The sequence below is a fragment of the Neurospora tetrasperma genome, assembly GCF_000213175.1.
Source record: "Neurospora tetrasperma FGSC 2508 unplaced genomic scaffold NEUTE1scaffold_1, whole genome shotgun sequence".
NCBI lineage: Eukaryota > Fungi > Ascomycota > Sordariomycetes > Sordariales > Sordariaceae > Neurospora > Neurospora tetrasperma.
Window position 1 is genome coordinate 5,578,864 of NW_009799099.1, and position 14,941 is coordinate 5,593,804.

Here is a 14,941-nt window from a genome sequence, read left to right on the forward strand (position 1 = left end):
AGAAAGGCAAGGCAACGCAGACAAGGAAAACCCGGTTGCTAGGTACAAGTGACACTGATTCCACCGCATACTGTAGGTACGAACAACCTGAATTGCACAAACCCGAGAGCGAGTGAAGTGGATGTTAGGGAAAAATGGGCAATATCAAGAATATCTATCTAGTTGCTTTGTTCAAAAACAAAGAAAGGGTTCACTTACAAAGTCTTAGGCTTCCTTCGGACCTCTAAATAACAGGTGGATATAAGACGAGCATGGAAGGGCGGATTGTATGAAGAAGTTTAGTGGTAGGTACCGATGTTGCTGCCAGGTTGCCATTCACGTAGCTGCCAAGTGGAACCTCGTACGAAGAACCAAAGGGCAGATGTCGAAAACGCCCATGCCTCTTGAAGCCTGGTGTCATTGACGGGCTCTGTATCACGCTCTGGCCGGCTTTTGAACCCCTAATTCCTTCAGTTCCTTCTTTGATCATGTGCATGGCAGTCATCCCTTCTTTCGAGGCATCGCGAGTTGCCCAACTCTGATGTGCATCGACCGTCTCGGGTAACCTTGGACAACAAGACCATATGAAAAGACAAGACAGGTTATTAAACCGGATGAAAAGAGTACCAGCAAAGGTCCTTATGGTCTAAAAGCCTATTCACGTCAAAGACTAAACGAACCAAGCTAGGTATTTTGAGATTTTGGCCAACAACAGGGAGTGACTAGTGCATAAATCACCAAAGGGGTTGTAGGCGGGGAAATTTTTTGTTGGACTAATACCAACAGTCCAATGTCTGCAATCGACCCAGCATGTTGTCCGTTTTGCCAAGAAGGAATAGAGGTATGTAGCTGACTTTCAGGAATCAACAAAGATATTACGTAAAAGGAAGTGACAGGGTTTGGAGGTACACCTAGATACGCTTCTTCCAATGTACAAATCTTGATATGGAGCGTTAGTGAGGGTGTTGGAACATCTTTCGACCTGCGGTGGAAGTGTTGGCGACTTGCAAGTGAGATAACTAGGTAAAAAGCACTAACGAAAAACACACACCAATATCGGTACCTGACCATACATGTGCTGCCCTTTTTCTATCATCATTGGAGTCTCTGGGATGTCACATCAAGTAAACCTGTAAAATGACAGATCTAGACTCTTAGTTTGTCAGGAACTTTACTTTGGGGTTTGATTGGTAGAGGTAGTGATTGTGCCCCGGGCGGTGGAAGTGTTAACGCGACATACATACCTCTACCTCTATAATGGGTCGAGCAGGATATCGGAGGACGACGGGCCCTGGCAGTATTCGCAATATCCGCAACCTTGTTCTGGCAGAACGGCCCGTTAACACCGAAAAGGACATTCCAGACCGGCCCGGCCCGGCCCGGTCCGGTATCTAAAGGTACGTCAAGCGGGACCACCAGGAATGAAGACTCCCATAGTACCTGCAGACATCGGTGTTCATGAGAGACATCGAGCCTTTGAAAACCAAAGTACCTATTGTAGCTGCTTTTGTTGTCCCCTTGGGTTTGGGTTCGTCGTCATGGTGTTGTGTCAGCAGGCACTATCCAGGGCGGACATTGGCAATTTGGGTATCCGGGCGTATATGGGCGTTATCAAGGTTCGAGGACGGGCATGGACACATTGTCTTGGTTTTCTTCCCTGTCCGTAAGCAAAAACCGAATGAACAAGACATCACAAACGAACGCAAGGTTAAGGCCATGGAAGAATTGTTCTGACTTGAAACATGGTGTACACAGGCGTGGTATGTCGTTGATGAGGCTCTGCTTGTTAATTATCAATGGAGGGAAGGACGGGAGGGGAAGCGGCGTAGGAACCAGAAGTGTTTGGGGAGCCTTATGCACAAGCAGGAAGCGGCCATGGACATTGAAGCATAGTACAGCCGGAGAGTGCCATTCTCCTGACACACTTCGACTTCTGGGTGAGAGGAGTATGAACCCCGCTAGCAATGATTGCAGGAGGATCAAGAAGACAGCAAACGTACCTGAAGGTAATGTAGATGTTTGAGACATTTAGAATATCGTCGAGGTATGTCCATGGTGCCTTTTTGATGTCACCCCCCGTAGGCGAAGGGACGTTTCAAGGCACAAGTAACTTACAGGGCATTTTCAAGGCACAAACAGCGCTCGTTCAGCTCCCACTACAGTACCTATTCCTAGCCTAGCCCCACTTTCCCCATGTCATGCCTTCCTTGCCCGTCAACTTGACCATGGGCACGTCAACCTGGAAAAGAGCACTAACAAAGATCCTCCAACATCGACCATCAACCCGTAACATTTTGCCTTGTTGAACCTTATAAGAGCATTCATAACCTAACCGGACTAGGGGAAGTAATTCAAGAGCTTCATCTCCTTACCCAATTACCAGCTTCTCTTACTGTACAGAGACAGAGATATGGCAGCGCCAATGATCTTTTCCGGACCCTTTGTCCCTTTGATGACTTGACGAAAGTGTTAGCAACACCTGTGCTACCACTGCTTCAGCCAGCAAGCCAGCAAGCCAGCGTCCACAGGCGCTCACAAGACCATAGGGTATCGTGGACATTTAGATATTACGCCTGCTTACGCGCATGATCAACGATGGAAGGCAAGACAAGGATGGAAAGCAATAACAACATAGTTGGAAACTCGGTCCCATACTCTACGGGCCTTGCAGGTCCGTTGACGACGGAGGCTCTACCAGTTCTTATTGTCAGTGCCCTTGGGGAAAGATGCAGCTACATAACAGCGGGTCGTTGGCTTACTAGCGGTAAGAGGTAGGTACCTACCTTTAACAACTTGACCGGGCATCGACGGGAGTCACCTCCAACACCTCCGTTTCCTCTTCTGCACGACGACAACTAGGTACCTCCCGGTACTGCACAACTTGAGTTGAGGCATTACTATAAGACGGAAAGTAAATATGAAACATTACTAAAGTTAAACGTAAACAGCAGTATTGAGTTCAGATCATAGTGGTAGTCTATATCGCTCGGGTGCCAGCTAATAGGTACCTCTAGTGCCAGGAGGTGATCCTCACTCACTATTCTCGATGTTATATGTACAGACCTCTAGCTGGATATTAGTGCATCCACCCAAACCAGATTACAATTATAACAAACAGCAGCATTACAGCGTGCGTGCATGCCGTACATGGATGGTTGATCGTCGTCTATCTGCGTTAACGTGCCTCTGGACGCCTAACTACCTACCTAGGTACCTCTAGGACCCCTTTTCTGTACCCGTATTTCGCATCGCCATTGCTACCTAGCTATCGACGTTCGACAGCTTGAGCCCACAATGGAACCCACGCAGGCATCACCGATGAAACTTAAGAAGAAGCGTCCCGAGCAACTTGAATGAAATAGAGCAAGTACATCAAAGAAAAAAGTGATCAATGGCTCCTCCCCTATCGGAATAAAAAACAAAAGCTTCTTCTTCTTTCCGTTCCACTATGTTGGTAATGGACACCTCCACCACTCTCCAGTCTCCGCCGGGTTGTCCTGGCTTCCGTCTTCCGTCTTCTGGAGCCGGACAGCCGGGCAGCCGGGCATGTCTCAACGACTAATCATCTCCCTCAACCACCCCCAGGGCACCTCCTCGCTCAACCAGCACTTCTTCCTCATTCTTAGGCATATGACCATAATGTAGCATGTGTAGTATAATATATTGTGCCTGGAGGTAAGTCTACCTGTAACTTGTGTGCTGCTTATGCTTATATCCATACATCTTTTCTAGGTGGGTAAGCTGTCCGTCCGTCCGTCCGTCCAACCCTATTACATTCGGAATGTAAAGGTCTTGGAGCACTTTGATGTCTTCGTTCCACTTCTTTCTCTTTCTCCTTTCTACGGCTGCCTTTCCGTTTTCCGTCCGTCCGACCCTATCTATCCGATAGGTCATAATGGTCTTTGAATCCATGAAATGAACATGCAAGTTGACGAATGTAGCAAATGCTCAGCTCAAACCCACCCACCCGTTCACCATCTAGTACTACAAAAGGAAAACAATGCAAAGAAAGCAATTTCCTCCTCCTCCTTCACGAATTCAGCGCTGCGATATCATGCTCTTCATATCTTCCCTTGAGGAGGCTTCCAGGAGACGAACATCGGGATCAGATATCAATCTCCCCATCAGCAATAGCCAATCTCTGCTTGGTCGTCTTGGCCTTTTTGCTTCCACCCGTCTTCCTCTTCTTCGCCGCTCCTCCCGCTGCTCCCTTTCCATCACCTCCCTCACCACCGGCAGCACCATTAGGCGTAGCCGTTCCGCTACCCTTGATATTATTCCCTCCATCATCAAAGTTGCCCTCACCTGTAATCAGTTAGCATCATTTCATTCGTTTGGTCACAGTCATGGACAAAGAAAGACTCACCCTCATGATACATCTCATCCAAACTAACCTCCTTCCCTTCTCCCCCAGCACCTCCCCTCTTCCTCTTGTTACCTCCCCTGCTCTTCTTCTGCAACTTATCCAACTCTCCACTCTCCAACAGCTCGCGCTCCCTCTTCTCAATCATCTCCGCCTGCTCATCATCCGCCAGCCACATGGCGATATCGCGGTTCCTGTTCTCAGGCGCACGACGACCAGAGAAGTCCACACCGCCACCAGCAGCCGAAGAGCCACCCGTGATAACCACGCGCTGGACTTCTTCCTTTTGCATGGCACGCTTGCGGATGCGTTCCTCGATCGTGCCCTTGGTAATAAGACGGTAGACAGTAACCTGCTTGGTCTGACCCAGACGATGGGCACGATCCATGGCTTGCGAATCGATGGTCGGGTTCCAATCCGAGTCGTAGAAGATGACGGTGTCGGCAGAGGTCAGGTTGATGCCCAGACCACCGGCACGAGTAGACAACAGGAAGATGAAGATCTCGGGGCGGGTCTGGAAGTCGGCAACGGTGTCGCGACGGTCTTCGAGCTTGGTTGAACCGTCGAGTCGGCAGTACTTGTAGTTGCGGTAAGTAAGATACTCTTCCATGAGATCGATCATGCGCGTCATTTGGAAGTAGAGGAGGACGCGGTGGCCATTCTCCTTGAGCTCGCGCAGGAGCTCGTCGAGCTTGGCGAGCTTGCCCGAGTCGGTGACAAAGCGGCGCATCGACGGGACGGTGATGTTGGTGAACTTCTGCTTCTCCTTGTCTGGCGCAGGGAGCAACGCTGGCGGTGGGTAGCGTGATGGCGGCACCTTTTGTACGACGAGCGCCTTCTCCTCGGCCAGGGTAGGTCCAAAGAGGACCTTGCGCATGGGAGCGTTAAACATGATGTTCTCCCGCTCAACCACTGCGCTACGGCTGTCGCAGACCACCTCGATAGGAGGAGCCGAGGCCTTGGGAGCTGCAGCCTGCTCGAGACGACCGAGGCCAGTCTCGGAGAATGCACTCCGGGAGACATTCATCAAACTGCCCAGAATGCCTTGCTCAGTGATCTCAGCCAAAGGCCTCCGATCCTCACGTTCCCTGATCTGGAAGAGGGCATGCGCCGGAGTGAAGTTCAAGTCCTCCGGCTCATCGTAAGCGATCTTGATCTTCGCAAGCCGGTTCTTCTTGGTGGACATCTCGACAGCCCGAGCAAAGAGATCCTTGTGACTAGCCTGGTATGCCTCCTCGTAGCTTGTGTCGGCAAAGCGCAACCATGAGAAGTTGTCAGTCCCGGCTAGGCTCTCACGGATATGCTCCGGAGTCCAGATGTTGAACTTCTCATTGAGCCACTGGTTCCGCCATCCAGCGACCTGGTTGTCTTCACCAGCCTTGTGCAGCCGTCCTCCGTCGCGCCAGAGCAGTCTAGGCAGCTCGTACTGGATCAAGCTGCGCGTAGAGTAACCGACGGTAACCTGGCTACCCTCACGGATGAACGAGGCTGTCTCGGCAAAGTAGCCGAACGAGTACGGCGAAGCGGTATCCGCCCGCTCGAAGAGGTCAGGGTGGTTGCACACCTTACGGAACTGCATGACGAGATTCATGAGACTAGCAGAATCGTCGTCGCCCAGTGTCGCCTTCTCGATGAGGTCCATGATGCTGATCTGATTGCGCAAATTGGCGTACATGGCACGCTGTCTGTATGTGAGATCGCAGAAAACGTCCATCTCGATCTTGTCGCCGAGTTCCTTTTGGACATGCTTCTTGACACGACGCAGCATAAAGGGTTTGAGGATCATGTGCAGACGCTTCAGCTGGTCCTCGTTGAGCTTGGTATTACTCTGAGCATGAGACTCAATGTCCTTAGAGAACCATTCACTAAACTCATCGTGAGAGTCGAACAGTGACGGCATGATGAAATGCAGCAGGGCCCAGAGTTCCTGCATGTTGTTCTGGATAGGGGTACCCGTCAACAGGAGACGGTTACGGCAGTGGAAGCCCAACAGGCACTTCCAACGCGAACTCTGTGAACTCTTGATAGCCTGGGCTTCATCCAGGATCATGTACTGCCACTTCATCTTCTGGAAGTACGCAACATCAGAGACAACGAGTTGGTACGAGGTAATCATGACATGAAAGGGGGCGTCCTTCTTGTAGGTCGTGTGCTTGCGATCCCAGAACTTACGCAGCACCTTACGGTCGCCTGCAGTACCCCAGTAAGGGAGCACCTTGAACTGGGGAACGAACTTTGTGATTTCCTGCTGCCAGTTGTGCAGGGTCGATGCAGGCGCAACAACCAGGAAGGGACCCCAGATATCGTACTTCTCGGCAAGGTAGGCCATGACGGAAATGGACTGCACCGTCTTTCCTAGACCCATTTCGTCGGCCAGGATACCGTTGATGCCTTGCTCGTACAGGTTGACGAGCCAGTTGAGACCCTTGAGCTGGTACTCCTTGAGCTGGCAGTTGAGAAGCTTGGGCTGCTCGATCTCGACGTCGCCCATCATGGTTGGGTTCTGGAAGTTCATCTCGCCATCCTCATCAAGCTTGGACTCTTCCTTGTTGAACTCCCTAGCCTTCTTCTGGGCCTCGGCAATAGCATTCTGCGCATTCGCCATGGCAGCAGCCCGCAGCGTCGATTCATCTTCGGCGTCAAAGTCGAGATTCTCAAAGTTGGTAACCTTGGCACCAATGGGGCCAGTAGGCACCTCGATGTCCATCTCGTTCTCTGGGATCTTGTCCTTCTCAGCCGCGATCTCATCGGGGTGGTCCGTGCTGCGCTCCACCTCGTTAGTTTTGATCTTCTTGCCAATGAAATGGGAGTACAGTTCGGTCTGCGAGATAAGGAAGTTGAGCTTCCTCTTCTGGCGAGCGGCTTCGCGGTCTGCTTCCTCCTTGCGAGCGTTCTCCAGCTCTTGCTTTTCAGCTGCCTTTCGGAGATCACGCTCTTCACGCTCGTTGCGCTTCCAGAAGCCCATCATGTCACGCATGACACGCTTGGCACGAGCTTGCAAATCCTTGGTGCCCTTGTTGGTACGGAGTTGCCATCTCTTGGCCTCTTTGGACGCGAGGATGGCAGTCTTCTTGAGGTTAGAGGACTTGGTAGAATACGAATCGATCGCCAATCTGAACACCTTGTTGACGTCCTTCCTAGCAAGATCGCGCCAAATCTGGTCATAGATCTGGTTGAAGCCCTTGGACTGGAACTTGAGTTCCAACGGGTCCTTGGGTTCCTCCACAACCTTTTCCTTCACCACCTTCTCTTTGGGCTCCTTAGGCTCCTTCGGCTCTTGAGGCTCCTTGTTCTCCTTATCCTTGTCCACATCAGCCTCCTTGGGCGCCTTAGTCTTGGTGAGCTTGATGCGGATCTTGTTGGTTTCTTCCTTGGGCGGCAGCTCGAGACCGGCATCAAGAGCGGCTTGGGCAGCTTCGGCGGCATCCTTCTCGGCCTGCTTCTGCTCCTTGGATTTCTTGGGTCTCGCGCCGGCACGACCCTTACCCTTCGTCTTACCAGGCTCCATGTTCTCGGCCTGGAACGTAGCCATAGTACCGCCTTCCAGGTTCGGCTCGATGGGACCGGTGTTCCGCGACGGGCCCTTGATGCCCTTCTGCAAAATGAGGCGGGTCTGTTGAACTTTCTTATTCGCCCGTTCTGCTTCGCGCATGTACTTCTGTCTTTCGGCTTCATCCTGCGCTGCAGAGGCCCTAGCCAAGGCGGCTGCCTTTGCCTCCATGGTAGTGGCCATGGACTTCTCGCGCCGCCTCTTGCGCTGCATGTCCTTCTTGCGCTCCTTCTCGGCAAAGAGCTCGCGCTCCCGAACCTCCTGCAACGCATCATCGTAATTAAGATCATCATATCGACGCTTGCCAAAGTCGGCATGCAGCTTGAGCTTCTGGGCTTCGACTTCGGTGTAGTCGGCTCTCCTCTGTCGGCGCTGGCGGAGGTCGCGTTGGTTCATCTGTTGCCTCTTGTACTCGCGTCGCTCCCTCCACAAGCGCAACTCCTCCTCGAATTCGTCCTCGTGGGGAAGCTCTCGTGTTTCGATTCGATCCATCGCTTTCCTGATCTTCTCCTCATTCTCCGCCGAGAATGTCTTTTGTTGCTTGGGAGCACCGTTGGCCGTTCTCTTGGCCGGAATGCGAATGTTGGGCAGCGGACTCTCTTGCTTGGTCGACCCTCGTCGCCCCTTGGGAGTGGACTCGGAGTGCCTGATGTCAGAGATGCGTGGTTGCTTGGGCTGGCGCGGTTTCCTCTCCTTCTTCTCCTTGACGACCTTCTCGGATGAGTCGGCGCGCTCGACCTTCATGGGAACGTCGTCGTCATCATCCATGTTGTTGGGTGAAGTCGCACGGGGTCTAGGAACGGGCTCGGAGCTCGAGAGAATATTGGAAAAGGACATGACACCAGCGGCACGGCTAGGGTTCTAGAAGCAAAAATTGCTGTCAGCGACAGGGTTACGTGAAAGAAGGGGGAGGACAAAGGGAGGGAGGATGGACATTGCCGATTGGTACATGGGGACGAAGAGCGAAAGAGCTTACGGTTGATGTAGCGGGAGACATCTTGGAAGGTGGCGAATCGTTCCTGCCTAGAGCCGGTAGTGCGGTGGAAGTTATGCCGTTTGTGGGATTAGCTAAGACGGCGCTTCGTATGGTGGGAGAGGCCATGCTTGGTGGTCTGAGTGAAAGCCTGGGGCTGATGGATCCGGTGAGACTGCCGACACTAGCTGGTGCAGCTATGGATGCCGGATGGGAAAGCGCGGCTACAGGACTACGCGTCGCAACAGTAAAGTTGGACGGAGCTGCAATCGATGAAGACGACGTATTATCGACCGGGTAGTTTTCCTTTTTCCTGGTGTTGTAATAATCGGCCGAGGACGGGGAATAGTTGTACGGATCGCGGGCCTAATGATGGCAGGAAGGCAAAGATTTGGTCAGTGAATGTGGAACAATTGAACATGCCAGCAGCAGTGCTTGGCAAGGGATGGTGCAGCGGAAGGAGAGTAGTATTTAAACGGTGGTGGTTGTTGTTGTGGTGGTGGCGGCGTGCACTTTTGTAAATTTTGGACCATCACCCAGCGGCCAAGGTTATGCAGGGCTGACTTGTTTTTGGTCACTACTGCATTGAGAACCTTGGGGGCAGGGCGGGTGAAGGGGTGAATGTAATTACGGTATTAAGGGGAGGGATGAAGTTGGTGATGTGTGGGATGGTGGTGTTGAAAGAAAGGAAAGGGAACGGGAATGGCGGGCGGTGAATAAAGGACGACGTGACGGGGTTGTGGTGCTGGGACCAGAAAGTTTGTCATGGCCATTCGACTCAGGCAGGTGTGTGTTGTGTGCGTATTGCAGTGTGGTGGTTTGGTGGTTCAATGACTGTTGAGGCTTGTGGTGGTGATTGCTAGTGTGCTGATTCGGTGGATTCCATTTGCCGTAGTGAATGGATGGATGGATCTTGGCTTACCTTGTTGCTGGCCGAGCCCGAAGCGGAAGTCTGGGTCGCGTTTCGCCAGGAGGAGCCCGTGTCGGAATGGCCCGAAACCCTGCGGCGCTGTGATTCCCTTGTTGTACCCCGGTGATCACGGTCGCGATCTCGATCTTTTCGTGGACTCGAGCCACTAATGCTGTTGCTGGCCTCGGCGGTTGGGTCGTAAAAGCTGCCGCCTGTCGATGATTTTTCGCGTACTGACGAATCCCGATCGCGGAACGATTCTGCCGGCGAATAGTAGGCCGATGGCGCGTGCAGTTGCGATGCTCGGGCTGGCGGTTGGGAGCTGGACGAGACCGTGATGGAGTTTCCGATGCCTCCTGCTGACAGAGGTAGCGAACTCGATGCCGGGGCCGGAGCTGATAGGCCAGCGATGGGTGTAATGGCGGGTGGAGCTTGCAACGAGGACGGCGGCGGCGGCGGCAGCGAGGGTGCGGATGCTGCGACAAAGGGATTGGGATGGTGGTGTTGTTGATGTTGTTGGCTTGGTGTTGGAGGATTAAGAATTGAGGGCGGACCCGTGGGTGGTGGTGGTGGTGGTTGACTGCTCAGACTGCCGGCGGCACCTAGCGCGTTGTTGTTGTTGTTGTTGTTGTTGTTGGCGTTGATGGTGGACGTGGGAGGCGAGGCCGTAAAGGGTGCTAGATGTGGTGGTGCAGCAGCGTGTGCTGGAGTCGCCAGAGAGGAAAGTGGATGACGGTATTCCGACGGTTGCTGCGTCGGCGATCGTAAATTGAACGAGGACGAGCTGTGCGGCGTCGCGCGCATAGAATTTGTCAAGGAGGTCGGCGGCACTGATCCTGCAAATCCATGGAGCGATGATGACGCTGCTGGTGGTGGTGGTGCTGCTGCTTGGGATTGTACGGCGCTGTTGCTGCTCACTGGGTTGAGAATGTCGCGCAGACCTCCGCGTGGTGGTGGTGGTGCTGGACCTGGACCGGCGCCGTTTCCTCGATCTCCTCTCCCTTCTGTTCCATCCTCGTCAAAATGAGGAGGTCGCTGCAGCACTGTCGAGAAGTGGTCCATGCCGGCTGCTGTCTGTCTGGTGTCTGGTGTCTACCGTGTACCGGTCCCCCCTCAATTTCCAGTCCAAACGTACAAAGTACAATGTCAATACAACAATGTCTCGTTCTTTTTTCTGTCTCTGTCTCTGACTCTGTCTCCGTCTCTAGCTTGCTTGTATACCTAATCTCTACGTGTTATCGGTATCCCATCGGACGAGACGATTGCCGGCGAGTCCCTATTTCCACTGCCTTGCTTGTACTTGGGCGCGATCCAAACAAAGTGGGCGCGGCGCAAGGAAGAGCGGCGAGCTTGCTCTGTTATGCTCTAGTGCATTTGTAGAGGTGGTTTTGATGCTTCTCGACTGCGTTGCTCTAGAATTCGGTCGATTCGGGGTCGGAATCAATGACTTTGTCTTGGCCGTTGCGGCTGATCGGTCGGGTGGCGGTGGTGGTGGTTTGGCTGCTACAAGCGGTTGTTGTCGCGACTTGCGGATCGGACAGAATGGCGGCAACCCGAGATGACAAGCTGAGGGGCAGAAGCTATTCGGAAACTAAAGCTGTCGCAACGCAGTTGTCGCTAGGCAGTAACTGCAGTCGTCACGGGAAAGATTGGGAGCAATCGTCCAAGAGTCGCAATGACAGCTGAAACACTACTAGATGGTGACTGGTCTTGATGGGCAGCAAGTAATCGCTGTGGTGGTGATGGTTGTGTTGGTGGTGGTGATGTGGGATCGTCGGATGACGGGGGGAGCGAGTCTGGATGGAAGCCAGATTGTAAGGTGGTTGAGATGACACAGCACGGAAGAGGAGAAATGGCCGATGGAGACCCGGACAGGAACGGTGTGATGGTGTTGGGAGTCGTGGTGATAGCGCGGAATGGCAAGAGGTACTTCGCGATGGTCAGTTGTTGTTGACAGCCTTGACCATGATGGTTGCCCGGCTGGTCCGTTCTATTCCGGCTGATGGCCACATCTACAGGTACTTGCTCTTTTTTGGGGGGGTCTATCTGCGTTGTGTGCGTGTCTGTGGAAATGCAGACTCTTCACACTTTCTCTCTCCCTCTCTCTCTCTCACCGGAGACGTGCCCCTTTCGTAAGGCCGCGCTGCTGCTGGTCTTCCAGTTGCCTCTCGTGAAGGATGAGCGATCCATCCATCACTGGGGGGGGGGGGAAAAGAGGCCCAGTCTGCCCACCCCAGTCCAGCACCACATTGGATGCATCCCATTCCCGTTGCAGCAGATCCATTTCCCGGCTTCTGATTGGCCTTGTACCTCCACGACCCGCTGCACGCACCTGCCCTGTGCCCTACTGCCCTGTGCCCTGCAACTCTGCGCTCCGCGAAAGACGTCAGCCCACCGCGCTAGACCCACCGACTTGGTCCCTGTCCTGTTAGGCCCGCGTCTGTTTCTTAGCCTGTCCGCCTGTTACCCGAGGCTTGAGTTGGACAGAACCATCACGGGATGATACTTTGAGCATCATCACCATGTGGTGATTAGTTGGCATTGTCACTTGGCTTGCTTTTTGCGCCGCGAAACGTATACTCCTTGGTATTCGAGTATTTTTACTATAACATCAATCTGGTGATATTACAAGCTGAACGCGTATGATGTTTCATCTCCCGGTCGCTCGGGCTGTGTCCGGTCAGAGTCATAGCTGAAAAACAACGCCAAGCCAAGGCACGATTTTCTCATCTGAACCACTCCATTGATGTGGACGAGAACTGCCGAAGTGCTATGCCAGCCCGCGAAATAGAAAGACACAGTCAACGCCCAACCATTAAACTTGCCAACCTACTTATCTTTTCGTTACATGAAGATCCACCCTCCTTCACCATGAGCGTAGAGCAACATTCGATATTTTGGCATCACAAACTCCAATGTCGAATTTTTACCAGAATTTTACCATCATGCTTCTTCGAAAAATCTCCAGCCTTGGCGCGATCGAAAGAACGGACGGGGTGCACGCGCGGAACGCGGCCGGCTGGGGCGGGCGGTACGGTACGTACCCCTGCGACGGGACTTCAATGATTCTGGGGCCTGGAGAAAAAGCCCGAGGCCACATCGCCCATGTTGTTGTTCCAACCTCGCACTACCCATTTTGCCCTTCACCTCCTTGTTTCCGACATAGTTTCCTCCATTCTTTTGACTTTTGAATTGACATATCCATCCTTCAGAGAAGGCGAAAGGACCTAAACAATTAGTTATGATGCCAGGGCAGCAGCTGAAAAACTTGTAATTTTCTCGAATGTCGTGCAGACCGCCCTGCCGCCTACCCTGTTGTTGGCTGGCTTACCCTGCCCTGCCTACTTACGTTGGCCCGGTCGAGAAAATCAATCAGAATTCAAAATTCGATGGTCGCCTTCAAGTTCTTTTCCTCTTGCCGCTAGGTACCAGCAGAGCTCACTGAGTGGTACGTGCGCAGAGGTACGTACCTTATTAGCTCAATGATAACCAATGAGATTGCGAATTCATCATTGCCTGCCGGGAATTGCCGGCCGCCGGCAGTGCAGACCCAAACTGCAGTGTTCGCAGTAAGCACGAGGACTCATGTTCCAGATCAGATGACATAACCTGAGAAATTGGTTCATCATGTTTCACTTTGTCAACTACGAACCCACGACTCCCACGCGGGATTTTCGAGACGATTGCACGTACACCGGTACCTTGAAACTGTGACTGCCCGCTCGCTCTGGCTCGCCGGAGCAGAACTTGCTGTAAACCTCGTGTTCGAAACGGATGGAACTTGAATAACAGCACCATCAAGAATCCTACTTTGAACAATAAGTACCCTGCCTGCTCTGGGGACGCCAACACAGCGGACGGGACAAAGAGATGAGCGGGATCGCCTGACACGGCGGCGGACGGGCAACCTTGAAGGTTGTTCAAGCCAAGGCCACGTAGAACGCACCGAACGAGGCACGTAAGCCAGACAGGCTCTAGATGTACATTGCACAGGCGGGGCAGGACAAGCTCAAAGCAAGCGAGCAAGATGAGACCAGCCGGCATGACACCAAGACAACATGAAGCAAGTGTGGAAGTCGAAAAAATTTACTCAAAGGTGCGCATCTCAGCCACCATCCCCGATAAGCAAGAAAAAGGGTACTTTCGTATGTATCTCTAGCATCAGGAAGGTTGAGTGTGTGGTGGTCTAACAGATCTGGACAAATTCACCAGGGTAAGAAAAAGAAGTATGTATTAACAAAAGGAAAAGGCGAAGACATAACATCATGCCATGGACATCATCACGACAAAATTATCAACTTAGCTGACGGAGTCGGAGCATAGGGTACGTATATCTTACCACCACACTGATTTCTCTTTTCGAATCGATTGCCAGAATCTTCCACCTATACGCTCAACTGCCTGATTGGGAGAGGATAAGTTGCTCAACCAAAACCAACCTGCCAATATAACACAGCTCACCAGACATCTGGCTATAAGTCTGCTGGTCTGCTGGACATAAGCCTTTAGAAAGACTTCTTTCTGCATAAAAATTAGTCTTTTATAGTGTCAGTGGAATAAAGCCGCAATTTTACAGATCGGACAGTGCTAGTATCTCTTGACGAGCATCATAGATAATTAGGTAGTTACAACACTTTCCAACTAGTATAAATGTTCATCATCATGCGCAAGATGCCCAGAGGGCATGAGCAGCCATCCACTTCACCTTTTCGCAGCTTTGATCCAGATTCAAATTTCGGCGGGAGGCCTGTCATAGAAGAGACGATAGGTATTTTTCTTGGCTCAGGGTTGGGTTAGGCAGGGCGGGTTGGGATTCCGGTCGATGGAAGCCGGAGCTGGAGCTGGAGATAGAGCCGGAGCTGGGCCGGGACCTAAACAGGAATTGTGGGTCTCTTTCGGACCGGGTACATACCGCAGAAACTCGGACCATCCATTTTGAGGGTTTCCTGGAAATCAGGCCTAGACTGTGAGCATGCCCGCCTGAAACTGTATGAGAGACAGCGACTTAGGATATCCCACCTTCCAGCAGCTTTGATGGATGGGAAGGAAGGATAGGGCACCAGAAGAATCGAGTTACTGTCCTCCGGGTGGCAACGCATCGGCGTCTCGAGGCGTCGAGGTCTGCTCAGGCCTCAGGGTCCAGCTCAACATTCCGGCCAAGCGTCG

At 52.5% G+C, this 14,941-nt stretch overlaps 3 protein-coding genes across 3 annotated transcripts; all 3 read right to left on the bottom strand.

The window, feature by feature from the left end:
• Nucleotides 1-223: 223 nt before the first annotated feature.
• Nucleotides 224-1,538, bottom strand: NEUTE1DRAFT_36875 (uncharacterized protein; the record flags this gene model as incomplete). The annotated part of the gene is made up of 2 exons (XM_009848871.1): nucleotides 224-517; nucleotides 1,428-1,538. Coding segments are annotated over 2 exons (405 nt in total), but the record flags the coding sequence as incomplete, so codon positions are not given.
• Nucleotides 1,539-3,621: 2,083 nt separating this feature from the next.
• NEUTE1DRAFT_116150 (uncharacterized protein) lies at nucleotides 3,622-3,887 on the bottom strand (the record flags this gene model as incomplete). Its single annotated transcript, XM_009850282.1, has 1 exon — nucleotides 3,622-3,887. One exon carries the CDS (start codon nucleotides 3,871-3,873, stop codon nucleotides 3,661-3,663), a length of 213 nt encoding a protein of 70 aa, XP_009848584.1.
• Nucleotides 3,881-10,837, bottom strand: NEUTE1DRAFT_144699 (uncharacterized protein; the record flags this gene model as incomplete). Its single annotated transcript, XM_009850283.1, has 4 exons — nucleotides 3,881-4,284; nucleotides 4,346-8,753; nucleotides 8,869-9,231; nucleotides 9,788-10,837. 4 exons carry the CDS (start codon nucleotides 10,835-10,837, stop codon nucleotides 4,085-4,087), a joined length of 6,021 nt encoding a protein of 2,006 aa, XP_009848585.1.
• Nucleotides 10,838-14,941: the final 4,104 nt, after the last annotated feature.